This window comes from Elgaria multicarinata, chromosome 3, assembly GCF_023053635.1.
Source record: "Elgaria multicarinata webbii isolate HBS135686 ecotype San Diego chromosome 3, rElgMul1.1.pri, whole genome shotgun sequence".
NCBI lineage: Eukaryota > Metazoa > Chordata > Lepidosauria > Squamata > Anguidae > Elgaria > Elgaria multicarinata.
In genome coordinates this window covers 28,231,503-28,251,406 of record NC_086173.1, presented here as the reverse complement: position 1 = coordinate 28,251,406, position 19,904 = coordinate 28,231,503, and the positions used below count along the sequence as shown (strand labels likewise).

Sequence of the window (19,904 nt, the reverse complement as noted above, 5' to 3'; positions counted from 1 at the left end):
CCACCTCCCATGCATCTCCCGCTCCTTCTGCTGATTTTTCTGTTGCCCCCCCCCCCAAAAGACTTGGAAAATCCGGTTTTTTTGGCTGTAATGAAACTTGCCACCATTTCCTGCTGTGTGCAGGAAGAGCAGCACGATAAAAACACCCACTGTGTTCGTTGTTTTCTTCCTCTTTCTCCTCCATGTGAAGGAAGAGGAAGCTGCTCATCCCTGTTGTGGGACAGTAGCAGGAGGCAAAGCAATGGTAGGGAAATGGAATTTCCCCCCTGTCTGATGATACTCTTCGGCTACTGTCAGCAATCGCTAGTGTATCTCTGTGTTTGGGGCCAGTCATAATTTTTTTCGGAGGTTGTCAGCGCTCACATGTAGCAGTAAACAATGTCCTGACTAAATGACAAGAGAGCAGCACCAGATACTAAAGCCAAACACCTTTAAGAAAGGAGATACCTAGAAATCCATTGCTTTTATCTTTTTCTAAGGCTGTGGACGTACAACCGTTTCCGTGGAGCAAGGCAAGTAACTTTGCATTGCTATTGCGGCTCTAGCCAGATCCTGTTTTGGCAGGTTAACAAGCATAAAAAAGGTAATGAAGGAAAATGAGAACCTTGCCATAGGTAGAATGGCCCTGATGTATATACATGGGTATTTAAAGACATGTGTATGTTGTTGTCCACACTTAATTTCTTTGCTGTGTTGCAATGATGTCCATGCAGGAAACATGCTTGCCAGGTAAATCATGGAGATGCCCTTTCTCTAGCCTTAGAGAGGATTCAGGATCGCCTCTGAACAAAACACCAGCTTCTTTTGAAATTAATACGCCAGGCATTGTGCTGTAGTTATAGGGGAATACAAGGAGATGGCCTCCTTGTAACGGCAGTGTGCTCGTTAAAGTTCCAGATAAGGCGACTACTATTTCTCTGCTTTATTTTTGTGCTCCCTTTACACCTTGTAGTTTTCCTTTTCCAATCTGCACTGACTTTCTTTCTTTCTTTCTTTCTGAACCATTTCCCTTCCCAAGCTGTCCCTTACTCAGGAAAACAACAATGACAATGAGGAGTCCTCTTTTGCTGATAGTGCTGCTGTCCTTACTAGTGGCAAAGTTATGCCATGCTTACTGCGTTGAGTCTCAGGAGCAACAGGTGCCCAGTGGAATCCAGACAAAGGTGAGAGGACTGAAATGATGTAGAAGGGACAAGGTGGGGATGGCTGAAGAATGGAATGGGTGCTGTGCTGGGTGAGGTTATTATTATTATTATTATTATTTATTTATTTATTTATTTATTTATTTATATAGCACCATCAATGTACATGGTGCTGTACAGAGTAAAACAGTAAATAGCAAGACCCTGCCGCATAGGCTTACAATCTAATAAAATCATAGTAAAACAATAAGGAGGGGAAGAGAATGCAAACAGGTACAGGGTAGGGTAAGGAGGCACAGGGTAGGGTAAAACTAACAGTAGAAAGTAACAGTAGAAGTCTGCACAACATCAAGTGTTAAAAGCTTTAGGAAAAAGAAAAGTTTTTAGTTGAGCTTTAAAAGCTGCGGTTGAACTTGTAGTTCTCAAATGTTCTGGAAGAGCGTTCCAGGCGTAAGGGGCAGCAGACGAAAATGGACGAAGCCGAGCAAGGGAAGTAGAGACCCTTGGGCAGGCGAGAAAGATGGCATCAGAGGAGCGAAGAGCACAAGCGGGGCAATAGTGTGAGATGAGAGAGGAGAGATAGGAAGGAGCTAGACCGTGAAAAGCTTTGAAGGTTAACAGGAGAAGTTTATATTGGATTCTGAAGTGAATTGGAAGCCAATGAAGAGATTTCAGAAGCGGAGTAACATGGTCGGAGCGGTGAGCCAAGAAGATGATCTTTGCGGCAGAGTGGTGAACAGAAACCAACGGACTGATGTGAGAAGAAGGAAGGCCAGAGAGAAGAAGGTTGCAGTAGTCCAACCGTGAAATAACCAGTGCATGAACAAGCGTCTTGGCAGAAGAGACAGACAAAAATGATCGAATCCTGGCAATATTATACAGGAAAAATCGACAAGATTTAGCTACTGCCTCAATATGAGGAATAAAGGAGAGCGAGGAGTCGAATATAAAGCCAAGGCTATGAGCTTCCTTGACCGGAGTAAGCGTAACATCATTGACAGTAAGAGAGAATGAGAGATGAGGAGAAGGTTTAGGAGGAAAAACAAGCAATTCAGTCTTTGCCATGTTAAGTTTCAAACGACGATGACGCAGCCAAGCTGAGATATCTGAAAGACATGCCGAGATACGATCGTGAACATCAGGAGAAAGTTCCGGAGATGACAGATATAGTTGTGTATCATCGGCGTACAGATGATATTGGAGGCCATGAGATTGAATAAGCTTGCCCAAGGGCAACATGTATAAGGAAAACAACAACGGGCCAAGCACCGAGCCTTGCGGAACCCCTACTGAAAGGGGAAAGGAGGAAGACGAGCTGCCATTAGCCAACACGCTGAAAGAGCGACCCGCTAGATAGGAGGCAAACCAGTTATAGACAGAGCCACAAAATCCAATGTCATGAAGGGAATCTAAGAGAAGATCATGATCAACCGTGTCAAAGGCTGCAGTTAGATCAAGGAGAATAAGAACGGAATAATGGCCTTTAGACTTGGCAGTAAGGAGATCATTGGTGATCTTAGTAAGGGCTGTTTCGGTGGAATGCAGAGGACGGAATCCTGATTGAAATGGATCCAAAGCAGAGTTACTAGAAAGAAAGTCAAGACAGCGAGAGTAGACCGCACGCTCCAGGATCTTTGAAACAAACGGCAACAAAGAGACAGGTCGGTAGTTAGACAGAGATAGCCTATCAAGAGTAGGTTTCTTGAGAATGCTTTAAATTTGCATATGCCATTGTACTGCTATAGGTTGTGGTATTTGGGTAGCAACCTTCTGCTCCTTGAGAGGGTGACTGAGGGGCTGTAGGACGCTTTTGACTAGCTTCTCTGTGAGCAGAGGTATCCTTGTTGCAGTGGAAGGGATCTCTACCACCACTGTTCTAACTGTGGTAGACGTGTATTGAAGCAGTTGGGGTGTGTTGCTCTCTCGGATCACCCCCCCATTTCCCTGACATGTCTCCCATTGCTCACTTGCATTGGCTGCCTGTATGTTTCTGAGCCTAATTCAAGGTGCCAGGTTTAACCAATAAAGCCTTATACTGCTTGGTACTGCAATACCTGACAGAACGCCACTCCCAACCTGAGCATACCCAGAGGCTATGATCATCTGGGATTTCCCTCTGAGTGTCACCTCCGAAGGTGGCTTGGAAGGTGGTAACAAGAGAGAGGGCCTTCTCAGTGGTGTTCCCCTGACTATGGAATGAGTTCTCCACGGAGGCTTGCCTGGCACTGACACTGTCATCTTTTCGATGCTAGATAAAGATCACCCTCTGCTCCTGGGCATTTAATGGTATATGATGAGGCATCTATGACTGCTGTTTTGAACAGGTCTATTAGGAAAAATAGTGTTCATTCAAATTGTCTTTAGCTGTTTACATAGTTTTATTTTTTCTATGTTAAATTTTTGTATACTACTTTTATTATGTTGTATTTTGTATTTTTATGATACAAAATAGCTTCGGCTATGGGATGGCATAGAAATTATTATTATTATTATTATTATTATTATTATTAGGTTAGTAAGGATAGTAATCATAATAAAAAGGAGGAAAACTATGTGCTTCATCACATGGGGGAAAATAGTGTTTCCTTACCGTCACTTCTCCACCCATGCTTTTGTTCCTCATTACTTCCTCTTTTGAAAGAGGAATTAAACAACACGAACATGGATAGTGGCACATTCTGGTTTTTTTTTTTTAAATGCCAGATTTTTTGGAGTCTATTTTTTGAAGGAGAAAAGGGACACACACACATTCATAAGTGGGCAGTAGCGAGTGTGCAATAAAATGCTCATCTGATGAACCGCTATGCCCATCATTGAAGTAACATATTATATTTTTCCCATTGAAAGCAATGTGAAGGAATTTTTTTAAAAGACGAATTACAATAAAAAAGGGAAGTGGAAAAGACCTCCCTCCCGCTGCTTCTACCAACAGCAATTTCCAGATCTCTGGTGTTTTTAAAATATGAACATCATTATTGCACCCATTTTTAGTACATCAGACCTAGCGCAGAGCTGATTTGATTTTTGAAAGCCCTCCCACCTTTTATCTAAGATTAGACAAAATGAAATAGGAACTATGACACTATCAGACCATATACCTTTGATTTGTGAGTGAAAGTCTCAGGATATATGATTTGTTTATCCCCTTGTACTATTAAATAAAGCAATTAAAAGGGAGGTAATGGGGGAAATTGAGAGTTTTTTAATATGAAATGACAGAGGAGAAATTAACTACTAAGTTGTATGGGATGCATGTAAGGCCTTTATATGGGGTATAATTATTAAAGCTTCTTCCAGATTAAAGAAATCAAATGATCAAACTTGGGTAGAATGAATGAAGAAAATTCAAGGTTTAGGACAGCATAAATAAACTATTGAGTTTCAAAACCAATCAGAATTGGAAGCATATAGAGCACAATTAAATTTATTTAATACTACTGAAACTAGTAAGGTTCTAAGTTTTACTAAACAGAAGTAATTTTTTAAGTAATGAACTGGATAGATTGTTGGCATATTATGTTGCAAAGGGGCAAAAAGAGGTTAATTCCACCCATGATATTTGAAAAGACATCAAAATTAACTCAATTGAAGGAAGAATTAATTAATTTATGCGTTTATATAAATGTTTATACAAATCAGAATAGCCTTTGGAAGGGGAAATAAATTCCTTTTTTTTAATTTTTATTTAGAATATGACAACCAAAGATAATTCTTTTTTTAAAAAAATACTTCGGTAACAGAAGATGAAATAAGGGAGACAGTAAAAAGATTGATATTTAATAAGGTTCCAGGCACCATGGATCCACTGTGGATTAAGCATTAGTACACATGCTGTTGAACTCCAACAACTAGCAACCCCAGCCAGGATGGCCAATGGTTAGGAATGATGGAAGTTGTTGTCCAACATCATCTGGAGGCCTTCAGGTTCTCCACCCAAAGTCTATATGGGCTTGCTAGTCACAGCTTTTCTTTTCCAAGCCACAGTCTAGTGAGAACCATTTCTGTTGCTGTGTTCAAAACACAGAAAAGGGCAACATTCGGCACTGCATGCTACCCTAGGGGAACCAGATGCCCTCCCTCCTATTACGTTGGCCAGCAAATATTTAAGTAAAAACTTGAAGGAAAGAATGCCCCCAGGGCTTCAAGATTGTCCTGCAGCAGCAAAATAATTTTTTTAAAAAATTGTAGAATGTAAAGATGAACAGACTTATTCCAGTGTGAGCCTCCAGAGGTCACAGCCTGGTACCTGAAGTGAATTGAGAAGGTGGTAGATATATGGATTTCTACTTCATTCAGCTAAACACGAACTTGGTCTCTAGCAGAATGAAGTGGTAGGGGTGATAGAATGGCCTCTTTTATTTAATTCTGCAGAGGGGAGATACCTGTTTTGAATGCTCCCCTGTGTAAGAAGTCATAGCAGTATAAAGATAGCACAGTAAAGAGTGAGCAGGGCTTGGACCTCTCTTCTTGATGTACTAACATACTTTTTTGTTTGTTTGTTTTTAATTTGCTGGCCATCTTTTACATGGGGAACCTGTAAAATGACATCTCCCACCTGTGTAATCTGGTGGTACATTCCACTCTTAACACATCTGCATTCTATCCCCTCATTGTGCTGTACATGTAGTCCAGGCCATGATTCTTTGCATTTATTGGACTCAGCACAAGTTATGGAACACCTTGGTTTCTTGCTAGCTAAAACTATTATCCACTGTCTATATTACAAGTCTGACGAAGAGGGAGTCAATGTGTAGGTGGGTTTTAATCTGATGCAAAAGGGATATTCTTTCATAGGTATGAAAAGGGGAAGTTCAATAGAGGATGGGGTAGTTTCCCCCTCCTCTCCCCTCCTTTCTTTGTTAAAAAGAGCTTTATGCAGTCCAAATTGCTTTTGTGGACAAGACCCAGCTGGAGTCTTAAGTGGCGGCTTTTATCAAATCCCTTCTGAATTACATCCGTTGAGGATAAAAAGCTCCCTGAGAAATCACATTCTATCTTCCCCCACAATCCTCTCCTTGTCACTTCCCTACCATCCAATTTTTTTAATTTTTTTTTAAAAAAATGCTTCAAATTACTGCAAATTTAAGGCTCTTACAAAGCAATTCCCCATTTTTGGATGTTCCTGATCTTTGGACACTTCTTGCTTCTCTCTCTCTCTCTCTCTCTCTCTCTCAATTATTTCACTTTCAGCACCAACAGTTCTAACCAGATTAAATTGGAATGCCCCCTTTCTCTTCTTCTTCAAGGCGGATTTAAACATTGCATAAGGAAATGTAATTGGCAAAGTTTTCCCATTGAAAATCTGCTCCGATTATCGGGAATTACAGTGGAACTTGTATCGAGGGGGATGGGTCCTATCAGAGCGTGGAAGCATTCTACCACCACGTGCCTTACCATTGCCTGTTTACCGGCAGCTATTCATCATAATGGAGATGGAAGAGGCATTGCTGAACAATCCCGAAAGCCTTGTGTCCAGGGCTGTGTTTTCTCTGCATCAAAACTTCTAAGTCTGCAGTTGAAGTGATATCATTGCGCTTGCTTGATTAGCTCAGTCTATTCCAAGATATATTTTTTCCCAAATGATTTTGAATGTCTAGAAGAGCCTTCCCCCTAAATTTGGGACTACAATTCCCATCATCCTTAACCATTGGTCATGTTGGTTAGGGCTGATTGGAGTTGTAGTCCAAAGCATCTGGAGGGCACATGTTTGGGGAAGGTTGTTCTAGGAGGACAGAAGGCATGGTGCAAGAGGCAGCTGGGGAAATCCTCTTTACAAAGCATTCAGTCTCCGTCCTCTGAACACCATATGCCAAGGGCAGTAGTGCTAGTAAGCATTTATTCTGTGCAATGCTGAACATTTGGGAGAAGGTTTGAAAAGAACGTGGGAAATAGATTGGAGTGCTGGTTTTGCAAAACTGGCAAAGAAAGGGAAAAGATCCACCAACACTCCTGGAGTTGAGTGCACAAAATCTAGGGAACCCAATGTGCTGAGCATATACAAAAGCCTTAACACGATTTATCCTAGCCAGCAGTCATATAATGAATGTCAATGGACGTTTAGCAAATATTTAATAAACAGCAAAGTTACTGTTGATTAACAAAGACAAAGCCTATGCGGCAGGGTCTTGCTATTTACTGTTTTACTCTGTACAGCACCATGTACATTGATGGTGCTATATAAATAAATAATAATAATAATAATAATAATAATAATAATAATAACATGTCACAAACATGAAAGAATACAAACAAAGGAAAACGTATAAATAAATGATGACTCTGGATTGTATGCACCGTTTCCACCTTTGTCAGTAACACATGTTTTCTATTTTCAAAAGTTAAGTATTCATCCTAATATAAACATATATGCTTGGCATGTTGGCTGTAGGTTCGAAACTCCATGGGGTTGGTTTTGCTTTGCTTTTGGGTTTGTAAAACTGGCAAAGTCACAACAGAAAAAATGTACAGCTATTTTACATGAAGTCCAGTTAATGTTTCACCTAAAACTTCTAATCTGATTTTCAGACTTGAAAGAACAAATGTGAATCCCCACAGCAATGAATCTTGCACACTCAAAAGCATTATTCTTCAACATTAAGTTCTATATGGGAATAATATTATACTTCCAAGACTACATTTGGAAGCGATGAATTCTAATGTGGTAGATTGCACTAGATTTTGACTTAGCGTGAAGGTTACATTACATTCAGTGTTAGTTGAGAGGGATTAAGGATAATGCCCATTGAATTCAATGGGGCTATGGCACTATGGAGTAAATGCCATTCAACTTGAATAGGTAGGATATCTACCTAATCTTGTTATATAGAACTAACATTAATTGCTCAGTTTTTCAGAGACCTGAAATTTTCTCCATAGTGGGGTGATTGAGTCTATTAAGGACATTTGCACAAATCAAGCTTGGAATTGGGAACAAGATGAATGTGAGCATGTGTTCAATCATTTGTGAATATTTCCATGCTTACGTTTGGAGATTCAAACGGGGCATGCTCACATGTTTTGCAAGCAAAAATGAAAATCTCATACTTCCCTAACTTAGCATTCATATGATGCTCTCCTTGGGTGTTCACAACTCTCCCTGCTTGGGAGAGGGTCACACTTGAAGAAGAGATGTAATACTGGTGGGTTGCCCCACCCCTCTTGTTCATGTATGACATCAGCAACTGAGAGAGAATTTTCACAGTATATCCAGGGTGGCCACAATAGGGTTTGAAGGTGTTCTCTGTTTGAAGGGCTGTCAGGTCCAAATTTGGCTTAAAGTTAAGGAACCCTAAGAAGGGAGAGCAGGGAGGGGCCTTGAAGTTGCCCCTCACCACTTGGTACCTGAACAGCAGACTGAATAGGTACACAGCCCACCTGGTCACTTCCCCACTATGAAGAGATGTAATGCATTTCTATTTGAATTGTAGTTACTCTTTCTAAATTTGCATCTATACATGTAAATGTGTATATGTAAACATCATGCAAGTTGATGTCCTCCCCCCCCCCTTTTGGAGATGCAATTCCTCTTTTTTGACAATGCGTAAGTGGCCAAAAAAGTAGCCCTCCTCCTGTCATGGGGATGTAATGTCCTGCTGGGTTTATTGACGAATCCCCTCCCACCTTTGCCTCCTTGTTGCTGCTCGCTCTGAGAGCGACAGGTTCTCCCCACAGTGCAAGCGGCTCAGCTCCGGGGCTCTGTCAGATGAGTCAGGTCAATAAATTCCCTGCTGGGCTCAGCACTACAAGCAGCGGCAGCAATTTATCACAAAAGGGATTCTGCAGCAATCTGGCTTTTATAGAAGTGTGTGTCCTTCCCAGGGCCAGTCCAAGATATTTTGCTGCCTGAGGCAAAAGACAAGGTGATGTGTGTTCCATCCCAACTCCATTTCACATACACAAGCCAACTGGAATGTTGATTATACTTTATTTAATTATTAATTATTGCATTTATATCCCACCTTTCTTCCTCCAAGGAACCCAAGGCAGCGTACATAATCCTCCTTATCTCCATTTTTATCCTCACAACAACAGCCCTGTGAGGTGGGTTGGGCTGAGAGTCTGTGACTGGCCCAAAGTCACCCAGTGGGTTTCCCTGGCCATGTGGGGACTAGAACCTGGATCTCTCGACTCCCAGTCCAACACTTTAGCCACTATACCACACTGGCTTCCACACGCATACATCCCCAACTGCTCCAGAGGGCAGCATACATTGTGTCCACCTTTTGAAGTAAGAATCCGGTTCCACACACAATTTAGGAGATGAGCTTTCTTGTAGGCAGCCACCTGCAGACTGTCCCTTCCTGGGCTGGATTATCCATGCTTAATTCAGGTCACTCAGAAATCCTGGCCTGGCTCAAGGAATGGGCCTATCACAAACACGACAGCTAGCTTTGGGAGCACAGCACACACAGCTTCGTGCACCAAGATCTTGCCACCACTCCTGCCCCTCTGGTTCTTGAGAATGATATGTTTGGGGATGATTTTAGCTGTCCTGCTCCTCTACTTTGCCACGTCAGTGTTTGTTCTTCCTGATGTCCAGTTCTTTTCTCCTTTCTTCCCAACAGAAGAGCTCAGATCCGTACAAGCTGCCTCCATCCTTGCTCCGGAGATTGTATGATAGCCAAGGGATTTCCAGTGAGGCACTGCTCAGGCTGTTGGGCAAAGAGGAAATAAGTAAGTCCATCTGTCTCCCCGCCCCGCCCCTAAAGCACAATGGACAACAGGAAAATTTGGCATCCAAGACACTTTGATTACTTGTTCAAGACACTTTGATTACTTGAAACGTTAGAGAATGGGACATTTTTTATGAAGTTTACCTTATAACAGCAGACAGCATTCCAGCAGTCAGCAAAACAAGCTGCTGCACCCATGGCTGAAAGGAGGAGCATAAATGTTTCACCTTCACCCAACAGCCTCAGTTTGTATGAGGTAGAGATGTTCAATGGCAGCCAAGAACAGGGCAAGGATGGTGTGAGTGAATTCCCTTTTCGCACACATTGACACATGGGAGAACTTCCACAGGAATATTTCTATGAATGCAAAATGCAAGCTGTATTTCCTGGTATGAAAATGATATTGATATTGATGATGGTGGTGGTCATCATCGTCATCATCATCATCATCATCATCAATCTAAGATATGGTCAATATCTGAAAGTCTCATTGCAAACCATTTATTTCAGAATGGGGGGACAAGCGAAATTGAGGGGGCAGAGAAAGAAGGGTGTGTGGATACTGTAAAAGGGGGTCTTGAAGTGAAAATGTAGCTCCGCCAATTGTGGGCTTTGGCCCTGCTCACCACAGTGACATAGTCATGTCCCCCCATGACAGGTTTCCACAAAAGCAATGCGTCCTTAAGGTGAAAAGTGTTTCACCACCCATGATCTATACTCATTACTCAAGTGCCAGTGTGCTTTTGTGTCCTCTTTAAAAACTGAGCACGACCTGGAACTGCTTGCAATGGTGGATCTGTACCTTGTATCTCAGATTTCCTCTTCCTTGTTTTGCAGGTCCTCAAGCACTTGCCTCTTCCCAGAAACGTAAGTCAGTTCTCGTTCTCTCTCCCCCACCCCACGTCTCTGTGATATAGATTGCTTGCTCTGCAAGCAACTTCCCTAGATACAGCTGGAAGCAACCATGTCACTGGAAGGAGGGAAAGAGGCTAACAGCTGGTGGCTTGCCTACAGCCATCTAGTAAACTCATTTATTTATTTGTTTACAATATTTATATACCTCTCCCCATTCAAAATTTCGCAGTGGTGTACAAGATAAAATAAAAAACATAACAAAAACACATTAAAAATAGATTTTTAAAAGAAGCAAAATGGTGGAGGCAATATTTGGACTGGAGAGAGTTTCACTATAACTCTTCATTTAAACTTCTGGTTTTTTTCTTCTTCAAAGCTAAAATGTGGTTCTATGCTTCCACCTCCAGCCACCCATGTCTTTCACTCAGGAGCGTCTGTGTGTTCTCCTACAGTACTTGGCATTTGCAACTGTGGCCTGTCCAGGCCAGTAGTTTCACAGAGGCCAGAATATCCAATGGCACTGCAGTAAGATTGACAGAAGCAGCTGCTAGAATGACAGGCATAACAATTAGGAAGCTATGTGGCCAGGCCAGGCTGAAAAGAATGATCTAGTAGGGGAAAGAGAAGGAGAAGAAGGGAAAAAAAACAGTTTTCTGTTCTTGATTCAAGGTGCTGATGGAGTAAGAGCATGACTGGAGATTAAAGTCGCAATCCTATACACGAGACTTCCTCAACCTGGTGCCTTCCAGATGTTTTAGATGGCAATTCCAAACGTTCCTGACCATTAGTCATGCTAGCTGGGGCTGATGGGAGGTGAAGACCAAGACATCTGGAGGGCGCCAGGTTGGGGAAGGCAGGCCTAAGCCATTAACAGCACAGCCCTATGCGTGTTTGCTGAGAGGTAAGCTCCCTTAAGTCCAAATGGGCTTACTCCATAGTAAGTGTGTTTAGGATTGTAGGCTAAGGCCAGTGTGGTGTAGTGGCTAAGGTGTTGGACTAGGAGTCGGGAGATCCGGGTTCTAGTCCCCACTCTGCCATGGAAACCCACTGGGTGACTTTGGGCCAGTCACAGACTCTCAGCCCAACCTACCTCACAGGTTGTTGTGGGGATAACATGGAGAAGAGGAGGATTATGTGCGCCGCCTTGGGTTCCTTGGAGGAAAAAAGGCAGGATATAAATATAATCAATCAATCAACCATCCACTTTCTTACTTGGGTGTAAGTCCTATGAACTCAGTGGGGCTTACTTCTGGTAGACTAGAGTGTCCACATACAAAAGAGGGCAGGGCTCTTGCAGCTTTAACTGTTGTGATGAAGAGGGAATTTCACCAGGTGCTGCATGCATACAAATGACACTTGCTGAAATTCCCTTTTCTATACAACTTTTAAAGATACCAGAGCCCTGTCCTCCTTTTCATGTGGTCACCCTAATGGGGCATGTGTGGATTATCCATACCAATCCCTAATAACCACATCCTTTGTAGGATGCCTCACTATGGAAGCTAATGTAGGCTAGTGGTGGAGCTAAGATCCAAAGCCCTGGTTCAAATTTTGCTTCTGCCATTTTCTCACTAAGCAGACCTCTAACTCTTACCTTCACTTCTTCCTCAGTCTCATTTGCAATATAGAGATAATAATATCCATTGATTTACAGGATTGTTATAAGGATTACTGAGCTTATATAATGCAGGTATGTCATCAGGTATTACACAAAGGCCTTTAATCATTGCTGTAGCAGATTTAGAAGCCATTCATTAAAATGCTGTTCCTTTCTGTTTCTTTTTTCATCTGAAATCCAGTGAGCTGTCATTGAATTCATCTAACACATTTTTGTGTCTCTCTGTAGGAGACATGCATGACTTCTTTGTTGGACTCATGGGCAAAAGGACCACAGAGCCTGGTACGTGTGCGGATGAGTTGACTCTGTAAACCAAGAGATTCCACCACCCACTTCTAGAATCCTGTGGCCTGGTTCAGACAACACACTAAACCATGCTGCTTAACCACAAAATGGTTAACGGAATGCATTGACCTTAATGCATTCCATTAACCATTTTGTGGTTAAGCAGAATGGTTTAGCGTGCTGTCTGAACCAGACCTGTGATAGGTTTTAATAGATTTCTTAGAACTGAAGGGTATGGTATGAGCTCTCTAGTTCAGCTTCCTCTCTCTTAGGCACTGCTACATGTACTCTGCTTGCAGTTATATGGAAATGCACAAAAAATATAATATGTGGTATTAGGTGCAGAATGCACCTTCTTGAGATGCCCGGCTTCCATTTACAAAATAAAATAAATCTCACATTTCTAGCCCTTATAGGTGTCAAGATCTATGTAAGTGGACAATGCTTAATGAAATTCAAAAGTGAGAGGGGTTGCGGAATGAGCTTTTTCGTGGCCAGGGGGTGCAGCTTCATAGAGGCACAATTAATTATACTATATAACAACAAAGATTTATGCAAATAAAGAAAGGTGTATAATGTATGCAAGTTGCCACATTCAGCTTTTTGAATACTGAGTTTGGATTATTTGGTGCAGAATATTTATTTATTTTTAAAAACCACGGAATACATACAACCATATTCTTGGGGCTTTTGTACATGAGGCTGTTAATCTGCTTTTGGTTCCCCCCCCCCCGCAGAATTGACATCTGAGTGCATTTCCTTTCCTGTTTTTCCACTACACAACGTCTAGATGGCACTGTAGTATAGTGGAACAGTGCAAATACACAATTGGAGAAAACACTTTCTTTCACTTTCATTAATAGTACCGCATTTTCCCTGCTGGGGGAAAAAAGTGCTTGCTGAAAGTGCTCTTTAAAAACAGAAGTGAAACTGGAGGGGCACAAAATCATCTAAAGACCCCATAAAGAACCATGAGTAGGGAATAATGAGAGCAAAATAAATGTCTCATGTAGAAAAGCTCTTTGACAGGATACCCTGGTAAATCACTAAGCTATTATACGGTTGGCTAGATGACTGTGGGCCAATATCCAGGGATTAATCTGATTAATCTGAGCTGGACCATCGAGATGTTGACACATGGTATAGCTCAAGGTTGGAGGAAGCAATAAAAGTACAATCACAGTGGAGCCATAGAAAAATGGAAGGGAAGATGTGTTACTCACCAAAGGGATGGGACAGGAATGCCTCTCTAGAAGCCAACTGTCTCTGTGCTCTAATTTTAGATATCCCCATACAAGTTAATAAGGGAATGCTCACTGACTTTGGCGACTTAAAGTACTCACCAAATGCAGAATGAGGTAAGGATGGAGGGGGGTAGAACTTACATTTCTGTTTTAAAAATAGGTGGAGAGGAGGTCATCAATATGCTTCTCATAAGAACATAAGAAGTGCCCTGATGCTAGATCAGTCCAAGGGTCCATCTAGTCCAGAACTCTGTTCACACAGTGGCATCGGCCAGGGATGAACAAGCAGGACATGGTGCAAAAGCACCCTCCCACCCATGTTCCCCAGCAACTGGTGCCCACAGGCTTACTGCCTTGAATACCCATAGACACCTTCAGTTATACCGGCTTCTGTACGCACAGGCCCATTTCGACGTGCACACATTCAAAGACAACTATGCAAACATATACACCCAAATCTAGGTATACTCGCTCAAACCTATTTCTTTTGTGATCAAGCTGAAGCAGAGAAAGGTTCCTTCATCAAATACACACAATGTTCTGTTGGTGAAGATTGTGGCAACACTGATCTCCAACACTGGTTTTCAATACAGGTCAGTGATGCACATCATAGGTGCAGCAAATCTGGCACCAACCTATAAGAATTAGCAAAGTCAGGCTGTCAGGCTTTAGAACAGAAGCAAAAGAAGCAGATCTTTAAAAAGACATGCTTATACAATGAGAAAAGCTACTTTCTGGGGGACATTATACCCAGACCTAGAGACAGTGAGGAGTCCAGTTTGGATGGATTATTTGATCTTCACAGGATGGCTTTTTGGAGTGATGTGTATGCACATGAAGTGACAAAGTTACACTGCAGTTGCTTAGTCCAGTGGCCTTTCTAGAAGAAACCCATGAGCAAATCCTGACAATGGTCACGGGAGTATTCCGAGAAATCTTGACACTACCCTATTCCAATGAGTTGCAATGTGCTCTCTGCTTCCCCAAGTGGCAAACTAGTACAGGTGTAATGCTGCCCAGGGCTGGTTTTCTTTGGATGAGAGAGCACTAGGGACTTACGATGTCTTTGTAGTATTTGCTTTGTTTAAAAATATACTAGCAGAAGATAAATGGAAGCAAACGTTCACACACACTTACAAGGAGAAGATCCCACAGAGAACAGAGAACAGCGAACAATCAATTTTAATTTCTAACAAACATCAAGGGATAATGATATTATACAGATCATGATCTTCAATAAGTTTTGTGAACCGTCCAGAGACCTCCGGCTATTGGGCGGTATAGAAATGTAATAAATAAATAAATAAATAAATAAATAACTTGAGCAGCATCTAGGCTGTACCCCAGTTTCCAGCCAAGTCCAAGTGGAAACTCTACTCTCTCATCCAAATGGAAAATTTCTATATTTGCCCATAACTGATGTGTGTGTGTGTCACTTTCTCCAAGCTCTGGTGGATATCCACTGAAAGTGAAACACACAGATTACCCACCATTCAGGAAATCATCAAACTCGTTGACTGACCATCATTCCCTTTATTAGAAATATTCAGGGGTGTGATGATCCCTGCGTAGCCAAAACAATAATACCCACACAAAGGGGTGGGTATTAACAGGCTTGAGGGAACCCTGAGGTTTGTAGCAGTACATTTAAAACAAAATAGCAGGAAGAAAAAGGGGCCATGTGTGCAAAACCGGGGAAGGGGAAGAATGAAATACCAGCAAGGACGTAACCTGAGTACCACGGAACCCACTACATACAACATTTGTTACAAGTCCCACTTGCTGTGGGCTATTAATCAGCAATCTATCTATCAGCCTTTTCAATTGGGAGCAGGAAAATACAAACCTTAATATTTGTTTAATCCTTCATGTCCATAGTGAGCATATGCTTCCCTGCTGCGTCACTGGAGTCCTGGGGTGCTTAGCCACAACTCATTTTAAAAGCAAAAGAGATGGGGAGAAAAGACAAAAAAGAAGAGTTTATGTTTACTTTCCCAGCCATATCATTTCATGAAGTGGGTGAAATTGACCAAGCAATTTGGAAAGCTTTGGGGAGGGGGGTGTCCTTCCAGGCCAGTTAACAAGTGATGGTGAGGGGGGAGGGGAAAATACATGCTTATTTCCCATTAGTACAGTGAACATTCACCTGACTTCCTGTTTTGGCAAGTCTGACTTCTAGGCACAATATAGCCTTACAATAAGGGCAACTTAGTGATTTCACAGTAGTTACAGTATTATTACGAATTCATTTTGTGGTTGTTTCAATCCTGCTGATGACAAGCTAATGGTACTTAAAGCTGTGGAACAATGCTTTCCCTAAGATCACAACACTCTGAAGGTAATTGCTATGCATTTTTAGGAAAGAGGAAAACCAAAGGCTTTTTTTAAATTTATTATTATTATTATTTGGAATGCACATACAGATGAATCAACACTACACCCACCACCTTCTACTGGTAGCTTTCGCTACTCTGTGTGTGTGTGTGTGTGTGTGTACAAGATTTATACATATTTAACTGAACACAAGTTCTGTGTGGGTTGTATGTTGGTATCAAGTTGAGTATATGACATTACCGATAGGATCGAAGACAATAAGCGTGACATCACACATATATGTTTATCACCTGATGTTTGTGACATCAAGTGATGTTGCATGTATGAAATAGTCAAAGAGAAGACAAACAGGTTCTCAGGATGCAAAATATTTATTTTCAAGGAGCCCAACAGGTTTCAGCCAGGTCTTTATTCTAGGCCTTCCTCAGGGGGTTGTTAGAAGATAATTGTACACGCGCTGGTAACCTCAAGGCTTGACTCCTGCAATGCGCTCTACATAGGGCTACCATTGTACCTAGTTCGGAAACTTCAACTAGTTCAAAATATGGCAGCCAGGTTGGTCACCGGTACATCTAGGGGTGAGCATATTACCCCAACATTAAAATCACTCCACTGGCTGCCGATTAGTTTCCGGGCAAAGTACAAAGTGTTGGTCATTACCTTTAAAGCCCTAAATGTTTTGGGTCCAGGTTACCTGCAGGATCGCCTTCTCCCATACAGTCCGCCCTGCACACTCAGGTCCTCTGGGGAGAACTTACTTCAGTCAGCCAAGACTAGGCTCACATCAGTTTCCCAGAGGACCTTTTCTTCTGTCACCCCTGGATTATGGAATGGCCTGCCGGAGGAGATTCATAATATTAACTCCGTCTGTGATTTTAAGGCAGCTTTGAAGACTAGCCTTTTCTGGCAGGCCTACCCAGATTAATGTAAAATCAAGAACTTGTGTTGATTCCTGCACTAATGTTGTTCCCCGCCTCGATCCAAAGGGAGAGGTGGATAAGAAATAAAATTATTATTATTATTATTATTATTATTATCATCATCATCATCATCATCATCATCATCATGTCTGCAGAATTTCCTCTAGCAAAATAATTGTCTCCTGTGGTAATCTATGCATCCTGAGAACCCTTTTCTCTTCTTTTTTACCAGTTTTCGGTACTTACCTCCTTTTGGTTTTGTCATGTGTGAAATGGCCTTCACAGCCTAGCACCTCAAACATCATCTCAAGCAATCATTTTCAGTGGAGTCATTCATTCAGCTGTGAGCAAGTCAGCAATAAAATTCTGAGTATTATGGTTCCTCTAGGGTGACCATCCGGAAAGGAGGACAGTTGTACAGAAAAAGGAATTTCAGCATCATTTGTATCCATGGTGAAATTCCCTCTTCACCACAACGGTTAAAGCTGTAGGAGCCCTGCCCTCTTGATCAGATACAAAATTTATTTATTAAAATTATATACCGCCCCATAGCCAAAGGTCTCTGGGCAGTTTACAAAAGAAGGCAGGGCTCCTGCAGCTTTAACTGAAACAATAAATCACAGTATTAAACTACTAAAACCCAAACCACAAAATATGCAGATTTTGTTGCCATTCAGAGCCAGAAAGAAACATCAAGCATGTCCTGATAGTGGTTTTGAAGAAGGTGGATAAACTTCACACCTTTTCACATTCCTGCCTGCCAACACTGCAGACAGCAGCGGCCATGGAGCTAACATGGATTACACATAGTGCAACAGTCAAACCAATACTTTTAACAGTTGTTGTTGGCAGTACATTAATGCAGAAACATGTGAAGGAATCGTGTGAAGATTTTTCACCAATTACACACACTTCAGGGATAAGTAAGGGATGAACATGGCTGTAGTGTGGGCTGTAGTGCTAGGATATAGTCAAGTGTGCACCTGAACCTCCAAAAGTAGCATCTGCATCCCCACTGGGACAGAGATACAAAACTGCTTGATTTGGAGCAATCTCCAGCAAGTGGTGTTGAAATTCTTGGGAGAGCTTCAGCATGAAAAAGACTGTACCTTACAATTCGTGGCTGAAATTCTACACATTGTGAGGTAGCATAAATCTTATTGCAGTCGGTGAAGTTTAAGCAGCCTATTTGCATGCAGGATTGCTGCCTATGAGACCTAAGTGTCGCTGCCATAGAGAAAATGAGACAATCATTTTGGTTTAATATTCAAAATGCTGGATGATTGACATTCTGAGTCAAAATCAAAAGCTTGTTGCACTTTCCTGTTTGGGACATTCCTTTCAATTTAATGCCAGGGTGCAAAGAACCATGAAATTATTCCATGAGCCCAGGAGAACTGTGCACTTGTTATTCTTTAACATGATCCAATTCCCCTCCACCACCACCAATGGCAACTACTTTTGAAATGGAAGGACATTTCAAAAGCAGTTTGTGGTATAGGATGGGATGAAGATCAGCTGGGTGGCAGTCAAAAATACTACTGGGCACGTGCAAACCTCTTGAGTGAACCTAGGGCAGTATCCAATACTGCTGCTGTGCTTCTGGTGTTTCTGTTGGGCTAGCAGGACCCACCATGAGCTCAACAGAAACTAGTGCTTCTGGCAACAATCCTAGAAATGAGCAGAAATGTTCATTTCCTGAATGAGACAGGTCAGCGGAGCTGTATACGGCAAGCTCTGCTGACCTGACCTGTTCTGGAAATTAGCATTTTAGTTCCTTTCTGATTGCTGCAGGATCTGCTGGCCATGGGCTCTACTAGCATATGGACACTGCCCATTAACAGCCAGTGTGGTGTAATGGCTAGAGTGTTGGACTGGGAGTCAGGAGATCTGGGTTCTAGTCCCCGCTCGGCCATGGAAACTCCATGGGTGGCTTTGGGCCAGTCACAGACTCTCAGCACAATCTACCTTACAGGGTTGTTGCAAGGATAAAATGGAGAGGAGGATTATCTACGCCACTTTGGGTTCCTTAGAGGAATAAAGGTGGGATATAAATTAAATAAATAAATAAAATTTAGAACCCAGCCTATGACCTTCTACAAAGGGAAGACTTCATTCCAAGATAGACAGCTGTACTGCATTGGGCTCCACTTAACTGTAGGGCTTTCCCTCTTCTCTTGTACAGGTACCATACAGGAGTGAGGACAAGCACAATGTCTGCAGGGCCTCAAGAAACTGACACAAAGCTGATTTCATCCACCAAAGCCCAGCACACTCTCAACCAAACCAGAACCCTTTGATGTACTATGGAGACCTCATCTCATCCTGTGCCTCCTGTTGCCGTTTCTTTTCCACAATTCTGCCCTTTGTTCTAGCCTGTTCCTCACTGTAACTCTTTAGTGTTCCTTGTTTTGAAATTTTGAAAAGTATCCCCCCCACCTCCCATCATGGTGCTTTGCCCCCCCCTGTGTACACATTTAACTGATTTGCAGATCATTTTCCCATGCTGCAAGCAAAGTCGTCCTCACTGCCCCCCCTTTTGTGGCACAGATTAAGAACACCTCAAAAACTTCTCTAATAACAGGGTTTTTACTTATGACCTGCCACTGTGTGTCTCTCGTTCTTTGTCTGATATTCCATATAGATTGTGGAGGGGATTGTGTTTTAACAAAATAAATAAATGAACACATCTTAAAACAGCACAACTTACTGACACCTAAGGTCAATACCAAACTTTCCCCACCATTTATGAGATACTGCTGGGCGTAGGTAAATGGTAAAAACACATGATCTGCATACATAAAGTTCCAGGTTTGATTCCCAGTATTTCCAGT

At 42.0% G+C, this 19,904-nt stretch overlaps 1 protein-coding gene across 2 annotated transcripts; it reads left to right on the top strand.

Annotated features, from left to right (window-relative positions):
- Positions 1–1,026: 1,026 nt before the first annotated feature.
- TAC3 (tachykinin precursor 3) lies at positions 1,027–19,634 on the top strand. Of its 2 annotated transcripts, XM_063119760.1 has the most exons (6): positions 1,027–1,163; positions 9,707–9,815; positions 10,652–10,681; positions 12,516–12,569; positions 13,856–13,930; positions 19,256–19,634. In XM_063119760.1, exons 1-5 carry the CDS (start codon positions 1,044–1,046, stop codon positions 13,927–13,929), a joined length of 387 nt encoding a protein of 128 aa, XP_062975830.1. In that variant the 5' UTR covers positions 1,027–1,043; the 3' UTR covers position 13,930; positions 19,256–19,634. The 2 variants fall into 2 exon arrangements, with proteins under 2 accessions (XP_062975830.1, XP_062975831.1); XM_063119761.1 differs by lacking the exon at positions 13,856–13,930.
- The last annotated feature ends 270 nt before the right edge of the window (positions 19,635–19,904 follow it).